This window comes from Erinaceus europaeus, chromosome 8, assembly GCF_950295315.1.
Source record: "Erinaceus europaeus chromosome 8, mEriEur2.1, whole genome shotgun sequence".
Lineage (NCBI taxonomy): Eukaryota > Metazoa > Chordata > Mammalia > Eulipotyphla > Erinaceidae > Erinaceus > Erinaceus europaeus.
The window spans coordinates 29924092-29945367 of record NC_080169.1 but is presented as its reverse complement, the minus strand read 5'-3'; the positions used below and the strand labels follow the sequence as shown (position 1 = coordinate 29945367).

The following is a 21276-nucleotide window of genomic DNA, read 5'->3' as shown; positions in this document are numbered from 1 at the left end:
TGCCAAATGGTCCCCACTGCATTGAGGGAAGCTTTTGTGTGTGGTGTTGCCCCCTTCCTCTCTCTATCTCTCTCTTTCTGTCTGAGAACATCAGTCTGAAGAGCAAAACGCCAGCAGTGATAAAGTAAAATAAAACAAAGCTAATGACAAGACTTCACAGAGATTCTGTATACATCTGAGTCTCTTCAACAGAGAATATGAAACAATTGGTCCCTATATCCAGAGTAGGCTGAAGGATAGAGGTCAGTGAGAATGGAATGAATGGATAATGGGCAAATATTGAGGTATTGAGTTGAGGGACACCTGAGTTTTCAATATGACAGCTGAGAGTTAGGAAATGAAAAAAAAATCTTCACAATAATGTGGAAGTATAAACCTATTTTCCTTGATTCTATATGTTATATATATTTTTTACTATTTATTTATTCCCTTTGTTGCCCTTGTTTTATTGTTGTAGTTATTACTGTTATTGATGTTGTTGGATAGGACAGAGAGACATAGAGAGAGGAAGGGAAGACAGAGAGGGGGAGAGAAAGACAGACACCTGCAGACCTGCTTCACTGTTTGTGAAGCGACTCCCCTGCAGGTGGGGGGCTGGAGGGCTCGAACCAGGATCCTTATGCCAGTCCTTGCGCGTGGCACGACCTGCGCTCAACCCACTGCGCTACCACCCGACTCCCAATTCTTTATTTTAATGGGAGACAGTGTGAGAGAATATTTCTGGAGAACTGTGATTCTGGAGAATGAACTTGGGACCTCCTAGCTGCAGGCATGAAAGTCTGGTGCACTACTGCTGTATTACCTCCCTGATCTCTCACTTGGTCCTTTCTCTTTCCTACATTCTCTTTAAATTGTATTCATTTCCCTGACACTGCCCTCTGGTTATCCATGATTACAGACTGCATCTCCATGACTATTTCTCTGACATAGGACTCAAATTTTTTTTATTTTGCTTTTTAAGAAGGCTGGGAGGGAGCTGCTCTGGTAGAGTGTACACTTCACCATGTATGAGGACCCAGAACACAGAACAGAGTCCCCAGCACCATGGGAGCACCATGCGTGGCCTGGGGGTAAATTACAGAAACAGTAAAGGCATAGCTTGGCTTGGCTCCTTCTCTCTATCTCTAAGATTTAAAAAGAGAAGAAAAAAAAGTGCTGCCGGGTGCAGTGCAGTCATTCAGGAAAGAGGCCCCAGTGGGCAAAAATGAACAAAAGAAGACCAACTAATCTCTGTATAAGTATAGTGAACACTAGTGGTTTTGTGTGTACAACTTTTTCAGCAGTGTGCAAAGTTGGTGGGGAAAACCTTCAAAGACAGGCTGGCAGATGGCTGATCTAAAACATGCTTCACAGCTCCAATTCATCCCACATTGCCTCAGGCCTGCCTTCTCCTCAGCTAAGGCTTGTGCTGGGCAGTGGTATAAAGCACACGGGGGAACTGCATGCTAAGTCGAGGAAAGCTATTAAGGTATGGGTTCCCTCCATCACCAGAAGTCCCACAGCAGCTATATAATAGATCATCCTTCATGGGGAGGAAGGATTGAAATCAAAGCAATCTCATTATTTACTCAAAGAAAAAGTATAGCACCCAGTTTGCCATGTTTCACTGCTGCAATTATATCATTATAGGTCCTGTGAGCTGCCAAAGGAAGCAGAAAGTTCCAAGTAAGACAAATGGTCCCTTCTCCTTTCCTCCCTCATCATCTACAAATGAATGTGCAGGAGCTTCAGGGTCAAATATATCTGGATTACAATTCTTGCACTATTCTTTACTTGACTATTAAAGCTAGAGTACGTACTAAGCCTCTCCAAACCTCACAGTGTTGGTGGGAATGTTATAAGAGATGCTGCACACACAAAGGATGTGTGATTTAGACATGGTTTAGAAGTCCTCAACTTAGGCCTCTCTCTGATTTTCAAAAATAGTGTTATTTTACAGGCAAATTGTTAGCAAGAAGAGGAAATAATTTAATATATTTTCTGACATTCATTATTATAAAAGATTAAAAATATACTTGGAGGCTGATGTTTGTTATGGATGCATTTGAGTCTCAGGCTAATATTCCTTACCAAAGTGTCAGCCAAGTCTTTCCGGTAGACAAAGATTCGACCAGATGCTTCAAGAGATTTGGAGATCACCAAGTCATTCGGCTGAAGTACATGCTTTTCTGTATTAAAAGAAGAAGAAAATAGTAACAATAAGAAAAGCAAGAATAGCAGTAGATGTACACAGCACGTTTAAAGAGTAAAATTTGCCCAAAGAAAAAAAAATGCATACAAAAGGATCGAAAGTAGATTCTATTCAGACCTGCATAAAGACACCAATGAACATCACAACTAATTATCCGTAGCATGAGCCCTCTTGTGAACTTTCTTAAAATAGTTTAGCACTCTTTAGGGCACAGAACAATTTAGGGGGGAAAAAGTAAAAATCAGTTATAAATCCATCACTCTGAGTTAATGCTACCATAATATTGGTAGCATTCGAGTATATATTTTTTGTTCTGGTCTTTATGCAAATGTATATGTGTGTACCCATATATATATATACATTTATTTGTAACTAATACTTATTCATAAGTATTTGTAATCATTATGAATATATGTACATATGTATTTGAGATTATTTCACATACGATTTTACATTCTGATTTTATTATAAGTACTTACCCATATGTCAGAATTATTTATATATGTCATCTATTTGGTTACATAATAGTCCACTATATCCTCGTTTAATCTTTCCTCTACTGAGCACTTAATGGTTTCTAGTTTTGTTTTTTTTGTCATATAAATTAGATGACAAGATATGTGTTAAGTACTAGCACAGGGCCTGGCACATAACAGGGGCTTGATAAATGAGTTCTGCTATTGTAACAGCTATAATATATATTGCTAACATCAACATTCACGTGCATAAATCTTTGGCTGCTTATAGATGATTTTTCTGAATTTTCTAAAATTTCCACCAAGTGGAATTACTAGGTCAAAGGGAATGGATATTTTTTAAGATTTTTATATAAATGGCTAAACAGCTTTCCAATACTTACCTTTTAGGAAATTAAACTTCTAAAAATAAGGATACTGGCCAACACTAATCATTACTTCAATTAAGTTTATTGTTTTGCTAAAACTAAAAGTAGATTCTCTGCTTATTTTATATTTCTTGACTATTTCTGAGCTACAACTTTTCCACAAATTCTTCTTTTATGTTATTACTATTATTGCAAAATTGTTCCTATCTTTAAATCATTTTTCTACCATGACTGGAAAACTTTTATTTTTGTATTTAATATTCTTATTTTTTTTTATGCTGGGCAGGGAAAAGAAACCCAGTACCTTGCACATGTATGATATGCCTGAGAGAAAAAGAATTTTATACAATAGCCTTACTCACAGAAAAATATCCTCCACTTAATTATAAAATGGGTATGGGAATCGACTAAAATAACACTCAAGTTTATTACATTGTAATATAATCAGCTTCTAAAGTAGCCTTTCACTACCTACCATGATGAAGAGATGTAATATTCCACATACCTTTCTTCTATAATAGATAACTTAATCAGTGCAAATGCTAAATTTTATTCTAACCATTTCTGCTTAATACAGAGAACACAAACAACAATCTAGTATTTTCTTTATGGCCAACATTAACAAAGATCAATAGTACTGTCATGCCAAGCTCATGTGGTAAATGGTCCCACAAGTTCTTCTATCTCCTGCCTCTTTGTTTACCTACAGTTGCTCAAAACCCTTTGTGTGCCCATGTATACCTTAACTCTGAATTTATGACAGCTGTTCCATACTTGCAGCAGAACAAAATGCTATGACTATCTAACAAGAATTTGTTTTTTTTCTTTGCTAAGAAACATTTTTCTTACTTTTGGGTCTGTCACTCTACAACAAAAACAACAGCTGACAGAATTTCAGCTCTGAATATCTGGGTAGGTTGCTGCAGTTACATACATATACCTACTCGGGGTTCAAAACAGTGAGAAAACCACTGAAAGGTCTAAGAATGACAATACCATTGTTTTGAAAAAAAAATTCCCAAAGCATACCACTACCAAGACTTATAAGTTTGTGTATTTTTAAATAGAAAGAAAATTAACAGTCGAACTCATGTTTTCTCCATTTCAAGGTAGTATTCTGAACATTATTTATTGAAAATTATATCTCGAACAAGAACTATATAAGCTATCTTTTTTCCCTTTGTAAATACATAATTGTTTGGAGGATATTAAGTGGTAGGGAGAAAGGTTCTTAACAGAGAAAATCACTATTTGATGGGAAATGATGGCACATTTCCAAATCTGTGGGATAATTCACGAGATAAGCTGATATTTCTAGCAACGATTAGCAACGAGTCCATACCCATTAGAACACCATTGCCCACCCTGATGAACCTAATTTAATAGAGCGTAAAAGTGGTATTCACAGACACCAAGTAGCTGCTGGGTAGTAAAAGAGCCACTCATTAATTTCCACATTCATGTGGTGATTTTCCAAGGGAGATGGGTTCAGTTGTGCTGCAAAGTTCACTTAGGGTCCATCCTTTTTCTAACACGCTCTGTTTGAATGAGGATCCAATGATTTTTTTTTTTTCTTTTTTATTTGGCCAACAGGAATATCATTGGGTTTTGTGCCTGAACAATTCTCCTGTTCCTGGTGGCCATGACCCACCCATCCCCGTTTCCTCATTTTCTTAGAGAAATAAGAGTGGGGGGGGGGGGCATAAGAAAAAAAGAAACCTGAAGCACTGTTCCACTGTTCCTGAAGCTAGTCCCATGCAGGTGGGGGTCAGGGGACTTGAAGCTGGGCCTTTGTGCATGGTAGCATGTGTGCTCCACTGGGTATGCCACCACCTGCTCCCCTCCCCTGATTATTTCTTACAATGGTATTGTCTTGAGGGGTAAATCTTGGTTTGATGAAGCCTAACATCATTCAGAACCACTTAATATTTTTGGTCACCTTAAATATAATATACAGGATTTCTATCTATATTACCCAGACTATTTTATTAAAAAGTCAGCGATTCCATAATTAAAACTGATGTAGTCTTTACATTTCTCAAATGTGTGCATGTTTACTTTTTCAGGTGATGCTTTGATGGGATGCACAATTACAGTCCTACGGGAAAGAGGAATGAATCTCTTAATTTAGCCTGGGGGAGCAAAGCTCCATTTGCATATATAATCACCAAGCTTATAGACCATTTTACCTGTCTTTGAGTAACAAAAAAGGAAAAAGGGAAGCAATCTTCCCATATGTCGTGGTTGTTTTCTACTGATTCTAGGATGGTAACAAAAGGTGAATAGGAATGCCCTGATTATCATGCCCCTCCCCCACCTGCCCCATCTCTGGTTGATTAGTTCACATTCTACTCCCATTTTTCAAACTACTGATGTTCAGTCGCTTTCTTTGTACTTTTTTCAGGGCTAATGAGAGTATTAAATAAAGATCATAAGTTATAAAGGAGGCCAGTGACACTGAGATCTGACAGGCTCCAGTGGAAATGAAGGGGTCTGTCCAGGTCACATAGATCAATAGTGTCAGCTTGTAATCTCTGTGATCTTATTCAAAACAGACAATAAACCATTCTAAGAGGATAAATACGGCCCAGTAGAAGAAAAAACTATAATCAGGCTTTACTCTCCATGTCCACCCACTGGAACACAGCCTTTCAGCAGTGGTCTATTTTGTCTAATGTCACTTTGGTTTCCTTCAATGGGGACTCTTTAGGTTCCAGGTTTGATCCCTACTACTGCATATGCCAGAACAATGCTCTGCTCTCTCATGCTCATTCCCATAATATATATATATATATATATATATATATATATATATATATATATATATATATTTTGAAAAGAGTGATTCTTTAAGTATTAAAGTTTCAGTCGACACTATGACTACTTCCAGACTGTCTTTTTTTTCTTCCTGATTTCATTCTTTAGCAACTTCCTGAGTTCATTTAAATATGAAAACAGAAGGCTTATGTAGAGAATAAGATATGAAAAAGCTTTATAATATATTTCAAAACATAGGCATGCCTCTGTGGGGAGGGGATTCAGTATCCAACAGTCCTCGGACTGTTGTCATGGAAACACCGCTGGCAGGCAGTCTTGTTGTTTACTCTGGTCATCCAGCTGCAGACCAAGAAGGGGTGAACTGTACCTTTAACTGAACAAAAATCTTAACTCTCTCCTCTTAGAGAATACCTAGAAGAAAATCAAGGAGAGAAAATAATTTACCCCCAGAGAATGTGACAGCCACCAGAGCCAACTCCTCTTCAGCATGTTGGATCTTTTCTGCCACAACTTTCAGGATCTCATGGGCTGTGCTGGAAACTTTTGCCTTCACGCTAACATAGGAGTGCTCCATTAAATAGACGTGACAAAAAACTATACAAAGCAGAAGAATTGTGAGTAAGCAGGGAGCTGCGATGATGAGGTAGATTTTTTTTCAAATCAAGGCATCCATCTTACTGTATACTCTTATGGATATACCATACAGCCAAGTTTACATTTATATATGCACTGGGACACCTGAGAGAATATGCATATAAATGCCAGCTGTATGACAGGCAAGAGACAGATGTGATCGAGTAAGCAAACATGAACAGGACTTGGGCTTTTCATACTGTACTGTGAGAACCACGTCCTTCCTGACTACAATACAGTGAAATCTATGGAATACAGAGTATCTCTAAAAAAAGTGCTTGAATTTCTGAGTTCCTACTTTGAAGGCTGCTAATACCTCCCAAGGTAATTTAGTAAAATACCTAAGTTATATAATTTTTAAAATTTTATACACCATTTCAGGACAAAATGGCCCAACCAAGAATCTTATATTTTGTTACCATAATTAAGTTTATCTAACGATCTTTCATTTGTCATGGTTTCTGTGTTTCCTTTTCTTGAACATTTAATAGTTACTTCCCCTCCCTGCCCTACCAAGGTTTCAAAAAGAATTCACATTTCAGAGGCCAAGCAGTGATGCACCTGGTTAAGTGCTCACATTACAGTGTGCAAGGATGCATGTTCAAGCCCAGGTGCAAGCTCCTGGTTCCCACCTGCAGGAGGAAAGCATCATGAGTGGTAAAGCCGGCTGCAGGTCTCTCTCTTTATCTATTGCTCTCTGTCTCCCCTGCCCCTCTCAATTTTTCCTCTGTCTCTATCCAATAATAAATAAATAAAATCATTTAAAAAAAGAGGTCACATTTTAATCCCTTTTTATTCTCTTTTTATTGTTTGTGGTGCTAATATTTAATACTATGGCTTTATCAATAACACAGTGGACAGGAACCTGGAAAGGGTTTTCTACTTAATTGGATAGCAGATGCTGCTTTAATAGCAATGGATGTAACTGTCACATTATTTGTTTCTTATACCAGATATTCAGAAGATATAAGGCACTTGTAGTCAGTGATCATTTCTGTGTTGCAAAAGCGGGGGAGGCAGTACAGCAAGAACAATTTCATATGGCATATAAATGATACCAGAAAAGTAAACTCAGGGATGTCTTCACAGAAATGCAAATGCGACAGAAGACAAACTGAGCTGACAAAGTAAACACAACACCAGGAGGTTCTGACAGCAATTGGTTAGGTTTGGTTGGGTGTGTCATTAGAACCAGGATATCTAACATATAGTTGATGCCAACAGACATATGGGAGACAAAAAGACTTTTATCCCTACTACAAAAAAAAATTCTAAACAAGGTGAAGATGTAATCTACAAACTACTAACTGAATAAAGCCTTTATAGCTTGTTTAATAAACTCATGGACAAAACAGAACAGGGGTCTTGAAATACTCATATTCTTAGAAAATCAGCTTGTAAAATTATAAAATTATAAACAGGCAAGGAAGGTCAGCACTTAAGAAGTTAGTAGGCAAATTAATTTTACTTGCCCCCCCCAGGGTTATTCCTGGGGCTCTGTGCTTGCAGGATGATGCCACCACTACCAGCATCACATACATATATATTTTTAAATAAAGAGAAGGAGACAGGGAGAATGAAACATACCTGCAGCTCTGCGTTACTGCTTCGCTAGTGAAGCTTCCCCTCTGCATGTGCGGACCAGGGGCCTGAACCTGGGTCCTTATACATGGTGACATGTGTGCTCCACCTGCCTCCTTCACCTGCTCTTTCATATGTATAGATGCTATTTATATAACAGATTCATTGGTGAGCAGTGTAATATGCAAATACAGAAGGTATATCTTGTGACATATTGCTGCTTAAGTGTTCAAGAAACCGAGCTAATGTTAGATGGTCACATTCAGAATTTCTGAATTCAAAGTGAGAAAAGAAAACAAGCTTATCCTATTCTACTGTAACATGCTTCTAAGAGGTGCAGCAGCTGGAAATGGTTAAAGGCAGATGGATGTTAACGATGTAGAATGGTGGTGACTAACTGCTACTCCACCCACTCTAAACCCTCCTTACAAAGCATACTCACTTTCCTCTGTTTCAGTCACAGTTCCTCGAAGCTGGAGCCAGTTCTCCTTAAGACTGAATTGGTGGAAAAGGGCTTTATTCTGTGAGAAGGGATGAGGAGAACAATGAATAAATGTATTCCTGCCCTTTGGAAAAGCACAGCTGTTCCAATAGGTTTCAAAAGCACTAGCCACATTTTTTGTTTTAATATTTATTAAAAAATTAATAGTGATTTAATAATGATTAACAAGATTGTAAGATAACAGGGGTATAATTCCATATAGTTCCCCAGAGTTCCATATCCCATCCCCCATCCATTGGAAACTACTAGTCTTTTTTTTTCTTCTTCAGTTATATATACAATTCACTCATCCAGTCCTTAGAGGAAGAAATTGGGAGTTGCACATGGAGGCAGAGAGTCTGAGCAATATGACAGACCTTGGTTGAGCCTAGTGGCAGGCAAAAAGTTCCTTAATACATGGTGAAGAAGAGTGACTTTTAACCCCGGGCTATTAAAAATATGCACTGATTCTGACAATGACCTCTTTTTCTCTTACCCAACATAGCTTTTGTAGGATTTCATATTTCTGCTTATAGTACAACCACTTTTTTTTAAACCTAGAGCCTGTGGTATCTCAGGCATGAAAGTCTTTCTTCTGCATAGCCATTATCCTATCTCCCCATCCCTATACAATGACTCTCTTCAGAGAAAAGCATATATTACTTTGATTACCCTCCAATACATCAGTTTCTACTTGTACTTGTCATCTAATTTTGTATCCTCCCCGTCCATAATGAGTAAGAAACACATTAATTCTTGGGACCATCTTCTGCTGTGTTGACAAGTGCAGAGTGTTTTCATAAAGATATATTTAATTCTAGTAGTCAAAATTCTTTTATAGATTGTCCTTTTTCTTTTTTCAGCAATATTTTGAAATCCAAATTTACATTGTTCTTGGGGACATTAGGGAAAATTTGAGAGTACAAAAATAGGATGCCATAAAGTCAAGGGCACATGGCTAAAACAGTGTCTATGTCAGCATAGGGAAACTACCAAGAGAATAACAAGAGCAGTCAGCCTCCCCACTCGAACTTGAGGCAATATCCTTCTAATTAATAAAAAATGCCAAGTGAGGCAAGGCAAGGCATCCAAACCACTCATCCCACTTCAGATAAAAAAGGGTCTACCTTACCTTTCTTTGTGGTGAATATTCATCTACAGTGCTGAAAGATAAAGGACAAGAAGTCAGCCTTTGTTTTCACAAACCCAGAACAATGCAGTTACTGTCACAGAAGACTGATTTTTAGTCACTAAGTTTTTTGTTCTTTTTAAAAAGAACAACAACACAACCAAATTATTATTTGTTTACTATGTATAACACACTTGACACTGGGCTCCGTGTCTCAAATTAACTTGGAAAAAGCTATCTACTCGACAGGTGCATTTTACTTTCTATACACAGGAAGAGAGCAATGAGGGAAGTGGAATTATTTAGTCCACAGAAAATAATTTTTCTTATAAATTTGTAATGTAACTTATGAGAAAAATTATTTTCTCATAAGTTACATTACAAATTTATAAGCTCTCTTATATAGTGAATGTTATTGGGTCAAATTATTATTATTATTCAGATAACTGTGAGTCAGTCATGGGGCATCTTTTCCAGGATCTTTCTTTCTTTCTTTTTTTTTTATTGCCTCCAGGGTTATTGCTGGGGCTCAGTGCATGCACCATGAATCCGCTGCTCCTGGAGGCCATTTTTCCCCCTTTTGTTGCCCTTGTTGTTGTAGCCTTATTGTGCTTATTATTGTTGTTGTTGATGTCATTCGTTGTTGGATAGGACAGAGAGAAATGGAGAGAGGAGGGGAAGACAAAGAGGGGGAGAGAAAGACAGACACCTGCAGACCTGCTTCACCACCTGTGAAGTGACTCCCCTGCTGGTGGAGAGCTGGGGGCTCAAACCGGGATCCTTAAGCCGGTCCCTGTGCTTAACCCGCTGTGCTACTGCCCGACCCCCTTTCCAGGATGTTTCTATATGTGACAGAATTGTGGGACACTCTGTAGAACCCCAATACTGCTCATGCTCTACTAACACACTGCCAAGTAGCTTTGGAAGACTACCTCTGCTAATTAAAGAGCCATCAATGTGCCCAACTTCCTAAGTCATTAAGAGAAACATTAAAAGTATTGATCTAGTTCTTATAAAGAAAGACTTTTTTCTTTGGCATTAGGGCTCAAGAAAAATATGATGAGCTCAAATCAAGATAATTCACAATGTCCTACCAAAGAGGCAAGAATCATGTTTCAGTATAATTTTCTTAGTCTAATCTTCCATTTCCATACATTTTATGTAAGTCTTTTAATAAAATGTATTAAATCAACATACTTGATGAATTAAATGTATGAAATCACAAATTAAAGTTTATAAACACTAACTGCCCCATAGAAAAGAACAACATTCAAGCTGGGAGATCTTTCGATTTAAATAAATCTGAAATATTTTGAAAATTGATGTAAAGATTCTCTTTTTTCCCCCTTTGTTGATTCACTGATTTGTCCATATAGCCAGGCAAGTCCTATATTATGGAAATATGCTAATGTAGACCGTGGTTAAATAACCCCAATTCGGGGGTCGGGCGGTGGCGCAGTGGGTTAAGCGCAGGTGGCGCAAAGCGCAGGAACCGGCGTGAGGATCCCGGTTCCAGCCCCTGGCTCCCCACCTGCAGGGGAGTCGCTTCACAAGCGGTGAAGCAGGTCTGCAGGTGTCTATCTTTCTCTCCCCTTCTCTGTCTTCCCCATCTCTCTCCATTTCTCTCTGTCCTATCCAACAACGAATTGTGTCAACAAGGGCAGTAATAATAACCACAACGAAGCTACAACAACGGCAACAAAAGGGGGGAAAATGGCCTCCAGGAGCAGTGGATTCATGGTGCAGGCACCAAGCCCAGCAATAACCCTGGAGGAGGAAAAAGAAAAAAAAATAACCCCAATTCACACCATTAATTTCTTTAAAAATACATTTTATTTACTTCAATGAGAGAGATATAGAGATAGAGAGAGAGAGGCAGAGAGAGAGGGGTGGAGCAAAGTACTGCTGCTTTTTTTTAAGATTTTATTTTATTTATTTTTTAAATATTTATTTTATTTATTTATTCCCTTTTGTTGCCCTTGTTGTTTTATTGTTGTTGTCATTGTTGGATAGGACAGAGAGAAATGTAGAGAGGAGGGGAAGACAGAGAGGAGGAGAGAAAGATAGACACCTGCAGACCTGCTTCACCGCCTGTGAAGTGACTCCCCTGCAGGTGGGGAGCCGGGGTTCGAACCGGGATCCTTATGCCGGTCCTTGTGCTTTGCGCCACCTGCGCTTAACCCGCTGTGCTACAGCCCGACTCCCTTAAGATTTTATTTATTTATTAATGAGAAAGATAGGAGGAGACTCTCAGACAGAACCAGACATTACTCTGGTCCATGTGCTGCCGGGGACTGAAGTCAGGACCTCATGCTTGAAAGTCCAATGCTTTATCCACTGTGCCACCTCCCAGACCACCAAATTACTGCTTAACTCTGGCTTATGATGGTGGCAGGAATCCAACCTGGGAGGGAGACCTCAGAGTCTCAAGCACAAAAGCTTTTTGCCTCTTCCCTGCCCTAACGTTCACTTCTAAGACACTATTTTAACAGTAAACTCATCTTTCAATGTACAAATGTGCCATTTATAGAACTGATAACTAAACTTTATTTTTTATTTTATTTATTCCCTTTTGTTACCCTTGCTGTTTTTTTTATTGTTGTAGTTATTATTGTTGTTGTCGTTATTGGATAGGACAGAGAGAAATGGAGAGAGGAGGGGAAGACAGAGAGGAGGAGAGAAAGATAGACACCTGCAGACCTGCTTCACCACCTGTGAAGCGATTCCCCTGCAGGTGGGGAGCCGGGGCTCGAACCGGGATCCTTATGCCAGTCCTTGTGCTTTGCGCCACCTGCGCTTAACCCACTGCGCTACAGCCCGACTCCTTGATAACTAAACTTTAATTTGTCTGCTCCCTAACATCAACTTTATACAGACATTTAATTTAGAGCACTATGTCTCTTTCCTAATCTGAATGGACTGAGTCAAGATTTTTTTTTTTTTTATGAGAAGTGCATTTGTGACTGCTGAAACTTTAGTAGGAGTTTTCTTAACTTGACATCAGTTGTGTTTCATGTTTACTAAGTAGAAACTACATTAAATCAGAGAAGAGTTTTGCCCTTCTGATTAACCTTGCAACTATATGTGACAACTGAATAATGATTTGACATTTTCATTTACCAAAATTAATGTGAACAGTTACTGGTAAATCACTGAAAAGTCAGGTGCTGGCATATGGAGAAGCTACTAACATATACCTTGGGGAGACTTGAACGTGGCAAAGTCATTGAGTAAATGGTTTTCTTTGATCCTTCTAGGCTAATAAAAAAGACCTCAAGGAATCCATAAAGTTGAGTTTTAAAAATGTTCCATGACTTGCTGTGATGTACTTATAAAATCTTTTGCTCCTATTCCGTTAGAGATAGTTCTGAGCTTTCCAAATAAAAAGTTAAATACTGATGTTTAAAACGGTTAAAGTGAACTTGATGTCCTCAATGCTATCATATTTGCTACTTTTTCTTCTTCCTCTTTTTTAAATTGCCACCAGGGTTACTGCTGGAGCTTGGTGATAGCACTGTAAATCCACTGCTCCTGGCAGCTACTTTTTCCTCTTTTAAATTTTTTTTAAATTTATCAGGACAGAGAAAAATTGAGAGAGGAGGGGATGACAGAGAGAGAGGCAGATGATGACAGATACCTGCAGATCTACTTTACCACTCATGAAGCAGATCCCCCTGTAAGTGGGAAGTGGGGGGCTCGAACCCTGGTTCCCGTGCATGGTAATAAGTGCACTTAACTGGATACACCTCTTTGCTGCTACTTTTCTCTCATAAATTGTAATAATGAAAATCAAATACTTACTGACGACGATGCATTCCAAGTATCTTCTGAAATTCTTTCAATTCTTTCTCGAGTATTGGATACTCATATACATCATCCAGTACATTCCTGTATATAGTCTAAAGGAAAAAAAGAAAGGCAGTTGAGTTGGCTCAATGTCCTTTCTGTAAGGAGTAAGACACATGTTTATCCTACCTAGAAAATTAGGAGGAATTCAGGACAATGTAGAGAGTTAGTTCAGGTATCAAAGAGTCCTAAGTGGGATTCGACCCCCTAGCTACCCGGCTCCTCGTCAATGACTGTCTTAGCTCTCTCACAGCCTGTGGAGATTCTAGGTAGGGAATGCAGGAAATCCAGAGAGGCCTGTTTAGCTACTTGAGAATTCTGTGTCTATTCTTTACCAAAAATAGTACTGACATAATTATTTGGGGAAAAAAGTTGAATTAATTTACCCAGTTGTTTTAAAAATAACAGTTGTTATTAATTTATTTATAAAATAAAAAATACCCACAAGACCATATGATAAGAGAGGTATAATTCCACACAATTTCTACCATCAGGGTTAAGTATCCCATCCCCTCCCTTGAAAGCTTTCATATTCTTTATTCCTCTGGGAGCATGGGGCGTGGGGGTGGGGACACAGACCTTTGGTAATGGGAACAGTGTTAATACATTCCTATTAACTTATAACCTTATAAATCACTATTTAATCAATATGTGAGGGGGAAAATATATTGAATCTCTCAAACTTTTTTTTTTATAGACCCCAGTTCTGAGTATATATTCCTTCAATCTAAACACTTAAGGTTTCAGATTGGTAACCTGATTGAATTTTAACAGTGGGCTCAAATTTTTAATACATTTCTAATAATGCCTATTTAATTGAAACATGAAATCACCTATATTCTTAGACCAGGGAGATCAGAAGCAACTGCTTGTGTCACTATATAAGATACAGTTATATGTAAATAGCATTAAATGGCATAAATCATGGTAAGGTCTTATATGATAAGCAAATTCTAACCATGGGATTTTCCAAGTAAACCAAATTCCCTAATAACTTGGTTGCAATACTAACTATTTATTGCCTTTTTAAACTGTAGGACAGCAGAAACCCTACACAGTCTCTATAAAACCCTTATTTCTCCCAGTCCTGGAAACTCCTGGGCATGGCTTGTCTTCCTACAGGCTTCACTTGATCCAACCCAGTTTTTAAGTGAGGGTCTAAATGATATCTACAATTGGAATTCAAAGTGGTTTCCTTCATGAAAGGGATAATCAGATTAGACAATTGTCTTTTTAAGAAAATTTTATGATTATTATTATTTTTTTTATTTTATTTATTCCCTTTTGTTGCCCTTGTTGTTTTATTGTTGTAGTTATTGTTGTTGTTGTCATTGTTGGATAGGACAGAGAGAAATGGAGAGAGGGAGGGGAAGACAGAGAGGAGGAGAGAAAGATAGACACCTGCAGACCTGCTTCACCGCCTGTGAAGCGACTCCCCTGCAGGTGGGGAGCCGGGGTTCGAACCGGGATCCTTATGCCAGTCCTTGTGCTTTGCGCCACCTGCGTTATGATTATTTTTTAACCAGAGCACTGTTCAGCACTGGCTTATGGTGGTGTGGGGAATTGAACCTGGGACACTGGAGCCTCAGGCATGAGAGTCTGATTATATAACCATTATGGTATCTACCCTCCGCCCAGACAACTGTCTTTTTGAAGTAGAATTCTTCCTTACTCAAACCACATTCTACCCCTTTACTGGGTTAACATATACATTTAATATGGTTTTGATTTCCAAAAGAATCCAATGCTCTACCGATTATCCCCCAAGAATCACTTGTGTTAAGAAGATAATCTGTTAATGGGTTAGAAAAAACAAACAACCCGGGAGTTGGGTGGTAGCGCAGTGGGTTAAGTGCACATGGTGCAAAGTGCAAGGGCTGGCGTAAGGATCCAGGTTCGAGCCCCTGGCTCCCCACCTGCAAGAGGTCGCTTCGCAAGCAGTAAAGCAGGTCTGCAGGTGTCTATCTTTCTATTCTCCTCTCTGCCTTTCTTTCCTCTCTCCATTTCTCTCTGTCCTATCCAACAACAGCAACAGCTATGACAACAAAACAACTACAACAAGCACAACAATAAGGGCAACAAAATGGGAAAAATAGCCTCCAGGAGCAGTGAATTTGTAGAGCAGGCACTGAGCCTCAGCAATAACCCTGGAGGTAAAAAAAGAAAAAAAAAAGTCCATCTACTCTAAATGTAAATCTAAATTAATACCCATTTTACAAGTTATTATCACTTAAAATTCTCAAGCTATATCATGTCTTGAAACACCTGTATAATGCACATGTTGTTAATGTAGCTTTTAAATGATTAATGTATACACGGGACTGGTTAGTTTAAATACAATCTGAACACATTAAATAATAGCAAGATTTTTTTTTACTATCAAGTTTTAGGCCAGGCAGTGCTGCTGCTGCTTAACTGCTTACATTACAATGGTCAAGGACCCCCAGGTTCAAGCCCCTGGTCCCCACCTACAAAGGAAAGTTTCATGAGTGGTAAAACAGAGCTGCAGGTATCTGTCTCTTTCCCTCTCCTCTCAATTTCTCTGTCACTCTCCAATAATGAATAAACAACCCCAAAAAGGTTATAGTTATTTTAAAAATGTTTTAAAATGTCTTGTCTTTCTTAGTTATTTCATTTGCAGTGACAATTCCATTGATTTCTAAGTAACCTTAAACTCACTTGGCTTTAGTGCCAACCTCTTAGAAAGCTTCTGAAATATGAGCCAAGCAGAAGAGCATGGTGAAGCTTAAAAGAAAAAAGGAAGTTGCTAGCTTGTGCATTCATGGATGCCACAAGAGCAAACATAAAGGCTGTCATAATATAAATTGGATTATGTGTTATTTAGAATTTGTCTCAATGGATCTAGAACATCCATTACCATTGGATAAACAATCCTTGTTGTTGTTGTTTTGGTCCTTTTCCTTGGGCCTGTGATAGTCTAGACTAGTTGTATTCTCAGTTTTAGCTCAGTGTTACTGTGTACAATAATAAAGCACTGCTTCTGATGTCTTAGAAGAAAAATAAATAACTTTAATTAGTTCAATTATGTGAAGAACTGACTCATCATTTTTCACAATGAATTATTTAACATACAAGAATCCATCTACTTTGAAATATTAATTCTCAGAAGTCAAAGTAAATGTATACTTTGAATCACAGTTTGAACATTACAAAAATATGACTGCACAAAGTTTTTGAAATACATAACTGAAAATAAAAGCAGTCACTAACATCAAAGAATATTCTTCAGAGGGGGTTGGGTGGTAGCACAGCAGGTTAAGTGCACGTGGCGCAAAACGCAAGGACCGGCATAAGGATACTGGTTCGAGCCCCCAGTTCCCCACCTGCAGGGGAGGCGCTTGACAAGTGGTGAAGCAGGTCTGCAGGTGTCTGTCTTTCTCTCCCTCTCTCTGTTTTCTCCTCCTCTCTCCATTTCTCTTTGTCCTATCCAACAATGAACCACAACAATAACAATAATAACCACAACAAAGCTACAACAACAAGGGCAAAAAAAAAGGGGGGGAAATAGCCTCCAGGAGCAATGGATTCATGGTACAGGCACTGAGCCCCAGCAATAATCTTGGAGGCAATAAAAAAAGAATATTCTTCAGAAATAGTACATTACCTTTAAAAACATTTTTGAGTGTTCATCTTCATGTAACCAGTCTTTGTACAGAGCAATCCACTGGGAAACAAGATGCAAGACCTTACGTTTCCGACAAGGAACATCTGAGTTTTCTTCTTTGCCTTGATACTTCTTAGCGGAATAAGTGCAAATGGTTAAGAAAAAATATATATATACTACAGTAGTGAACTTTAAAAAAAATACTGAGAGACCCATATGTCAAAGCAAAGTTTTCAAAGACTCTTTCATTACCAATATATGTAGGATGAAAAGAAAAAGTATACACATAGCAAAAGAAGTTCACTTAAAAGACGAATAGTAGGAACAGGGCAGTGAGTAACCCAGAATGGAGCATATATTGCCAGGCATAAGGATCTGGGTTCAAGCCCCAAGTCTACACCTTCAGAGGGAAGGCTCAGAAGCAGTGGAGCAGTGCTGCTGCTATCTTTCCTTTTCTCTCCCTCTCTCTAGCCAATAACAATGTCCCCCAGAAACAGTAAAATTATGTAGGCGCCAAACCCTAGCAGTCATCCTAGCAGAAAAAAAAAAGCATACTAATAAAATGATTTTTAGGTATTTGGTGGCAGGCCATGAAGATGAGATGTAGAAAATCACATTGGCAGCTACTGACAGAGCTCACAATCAGCACTGGCTAATGACACCTGAAAGAGATATTAGGCGGCCCATTAATTTCAGGCATGGCTCCAAATAAAAAGTTGGCCTCATGACACAGGTGAGTATTTCCCATAAAAGTTAGATAGGAACTAGACCTGATACTCTTTGAGCCTCAGAAATTCACATTCTGTACAACCAGCTAATTCTAAAGTAGCTCCAATATGATTCAAGTGCCCACCGCTAAGAAATTACTTAAAGAAGTAACTCAATAAACATGAAATATAAAGGCATTTCATCTTCACCTTCAGCGACGTAGAAAAAATACAAATAAACTATATGTTTCAATCACTGAGCACAGTTAAATAAACTGAATCATTACACTTCCATTTAAGGAGATACTTTGAAATAATAAAAATGACAGTCCAGCATTAATTATATTTACTGAGATAGAATATTCATAATATATTGCTGAGTAGGAAAGCAAGTAAAAAGAATGCCAGAAGATTCATTTATCATTTTAAAAAATATTCAGTCCCAAATATTTCTTTTTAAATTTTGAAGATTTTATTTATTTATTAATGACAGAGATAGGAGAAAAAGACCAGGCATCACTCTGGTACATACACTGCCAGGGATTGAACTCAGGACCTCATTCTTGAGAGTCTAATGCTTTATCCACTGTACCACCTCTGGGACCACACATTGATGGTTTTTGTGGTGTTCAGACCCTGAAGATGCATGATTCCACCGAGCCCAGGTCAACTTTTTTATTATTATTATTTCTCAAACAGAAAGAAAAGAGAGGTGGAAACAGAGACACTGCAGCAGCGCTCCAACATCATGGGGCTTTCTTGGGTACAGTGGTGGTCCCATGTGGTGTCAGGGCTCTAAGCTGGGCCTTTGTGCATGGACAGTAAGGAACATGTTCTATGGGCTGAGTCATCTCCCCAGTCCCTGGGTGATCGGCCCCTTTCTCTTAATAATGCTTATTCATTATCTGCAAAGAAATCCACTGAAAGTAATCCTGGCAATAAACAATATATTTACATCAACACTGCTAATAAATACTTGATCCCTTGAGTAGCTTTTCAGTGCAGTATGATTTCAGTATGCATGAATTATTTTTATGGGCACTTCCCAATTTATATATAGCAACCATGTGTTAACTATGCTGCTAAAATTACAGAGAAATAACAGCCTCAAAAGCAGTATCTTTAATGCACTAGGAATAAAACAGCTAGATATTACCCAGATTGATAGTTTTTGTTCCCAAAATGATTATTTCTGAGTATCTTGGATACATTAAAAAGTTAGCGAGGAAAAGGAAATACTATGATATCAAACCTACCTACAAAGGAAATATTATGATATCAAATACAGGTAGGTTTGAAGACTAATAGGATTCTATATTCTTTAAAGCTGTTCCATAATCAGGAAATAATTCTACATCAGGTTTTTGAAAATAGTTTAAAGTATAATTCAGTTACTATTACCTCAAGCTACAAAGATATATTCAGACATTTGATTTCTTTAATTTCTACCTGTGAAATAAACTCAGGCAAATATACAAAGACTCCCTTAAAGTATCTAGACAAAGGGCTTTTTCTTCAGACAAAATATAAAGGTTTCTCCTAGGGGCCAGGTGGTGGCACACCTGGTTGAGCGTACATATGACAATGAGCAAGGACCAGGGTTCGAGCCCTTGGTCCCCACCTGGAAGGGGAAAGCTTTGTGAGTGTTGAAGCAGTGTTGCGGGTGTCTCTCTGTCCCTCTCCCTCTCTGTCACCCCCTTTCATCTTGATTTCTGGCTGTCTCTATCTAACAAATAAATAAAGATAATAAAAAATTAAAGATTTCACTTACATTATTTCCACTTACGCAAATACTCCCTTCTTTCCTATGACTAGTAATTTCATTCACATAATGAAAATAAACTGGAAAACTAAGAAATACTAATGATTTCCTTCCTATAGATAAGCTTATACAAATGGAGCTATAGGATTTTTTTAATTGAAGATAACTTGCATACTATGTACTACAATTATAGACGACAGCATGAAGCAATTTCAGAGACAAATTTCAACTATTCTCTCATTCAAAGTATCCTTAATTGCTTACTCTTGTTCTCTTTCCTACAAAATACATTTTAAAAATATATTAGGCAGTTGGGTGGTAGCGCAGCGGGTTGAGCAGGTGGCATGGATCGCAAGGACCTGAGTAAAGATGCCAGTTCTAAACCCCGGCTCCCCACCTGCCTGGGAGTCACTTCACAAGTGGTGAAGCAGGTCTACAGGTGTCTATCTTTCTCTCCCCAGTCTCTGTCTTCCCCTCCTCTCTCCATTTCTCTCTGTCCTATCCAACAACGATGACAACAATAACTACAACAATAAATCAACAAGGACAACAAATTACCCACAATGTGAGAACATCAGCTCTGCCACTTCCAGTTCCCCCTGTCTGTTTTTTTTTTCTCATTTCAGCTTTTACATTCACTGTCACTGTATCAATATTTAATATAGCCACACACTGTTGAGGGTTGAGTAAATTAAGAAAGGCAGTTAATTCCTAATGTGAGACATCTGTCTAAAAGAAAGCAGAGTGTGGTCCTGAAAGTAGTGAAGGATATTGCCTTAGCAGTGCCTGGCACAAGTCGTCAGTTGTCATGAAGACTGTGTACGTGAGAAGGAAGTCATCAAGGAGGGTCTCTGCAAAGAAAGCAAAACAAACACAAGGTAAGCACAGGTGATGAGAAGAGTAGTTACTCAGCAAAATAGGACAAACAGTGGTAGAAGTGAGGTAGTTTTGAACAGAATTTCAGTAACATTATTAAAATGAAAAGACATCAGTTAATAAAGATTTTTTTTAAAAAAAAACTCCTTAAACAGAATGCCTCAACCAAGAAGATATTTTCTTTTGTTGTTGCAAGGCCCTCTAAATATATAACTTATATCATCTACATTTGTGGGTGAAGGTGATATAGTAAACCAATGCACAAATATAATGTACTTAAAAAAAATAAATTGTATGCAATTTCTGCTTGAATTCCTGTAAGAAATGAACTGTATTCTAATAAATGAAGGTTTTCTGAAACCATTTATCTGTAGGTCTAGGGTAAGACAAAGGATAATAAAATTCCAAGGACACATATCAGGTTCCAAGGTCATTTACCTTTATCTCTCAAATGCATCTGTAGGAAGCTGGGAAAGTGGTGAGTGATTTTCTTGTTCATGTGAAGACAGTCAGAAATGAATCCAGTTAAAAATGGAGAGAAGGTATAATGTATCACAACATGCGCCTCCTTAACTCCTTTCCTACCTCATCAACCAGCAAGAACTGCTTCTATTTTTTATCGCCTCTTTGCCTTGAGTGTTTTTGGGAAAGATAAGCTTATGTGCAACATGGGACTGCTAAATAGTCAAACTCTTGGATCCATCATAATCTCCAAAATGAAAGAAAAGACATGTGGAGTATGGTAAGTTGAGATGTTGCCATAATAGTTTTTATCTCCTTAGCTTGCAATCAATTCTACTATTATCTCAGTGCTGGCATCCAA

The 21276-nt window shown here is 38.2% G+C and overlaps 1 protein-coding gene across 1 annotated transcript in view; it reads right to left on the bottom strand.

The window, feature by feature from the left end:
* The window catches only part of RAPGEF5 (Rap guanine nucleotide exchange factor 5), a 308676-nt gene that overhangs the window by 41148 nt on the left and 246252 nt on the right, over positions 1-21276 (bottom strand). Inside the window, exons 12-18 of the mRNA XM_060196104.1 lie at positions 20350-20428; positions 17109-17253; positions 13439-13536; positions 9641-9671; positions 8470-8548; positions 6258-6407; positions 2071-2168 (exon numbers count right to left, since the gene is read on the bottom strand). Coding sequence (XP_060052087.1) covers positions 2071-2168; positions 6258-6407; positions 8470-8548; positions 9641-9671; positions 13439-13536; positions 17109-17253; positions 20350-20428 — 680 coding nt within the window. The remainder of the gene's footprint in view (positions 1-2070; positions 2169-6257; positions 6408-8469; positions 8549-9640; positions 9672-13438; positions 13537-17108; positions 17254-20349; positions 20429-21276) is intronic.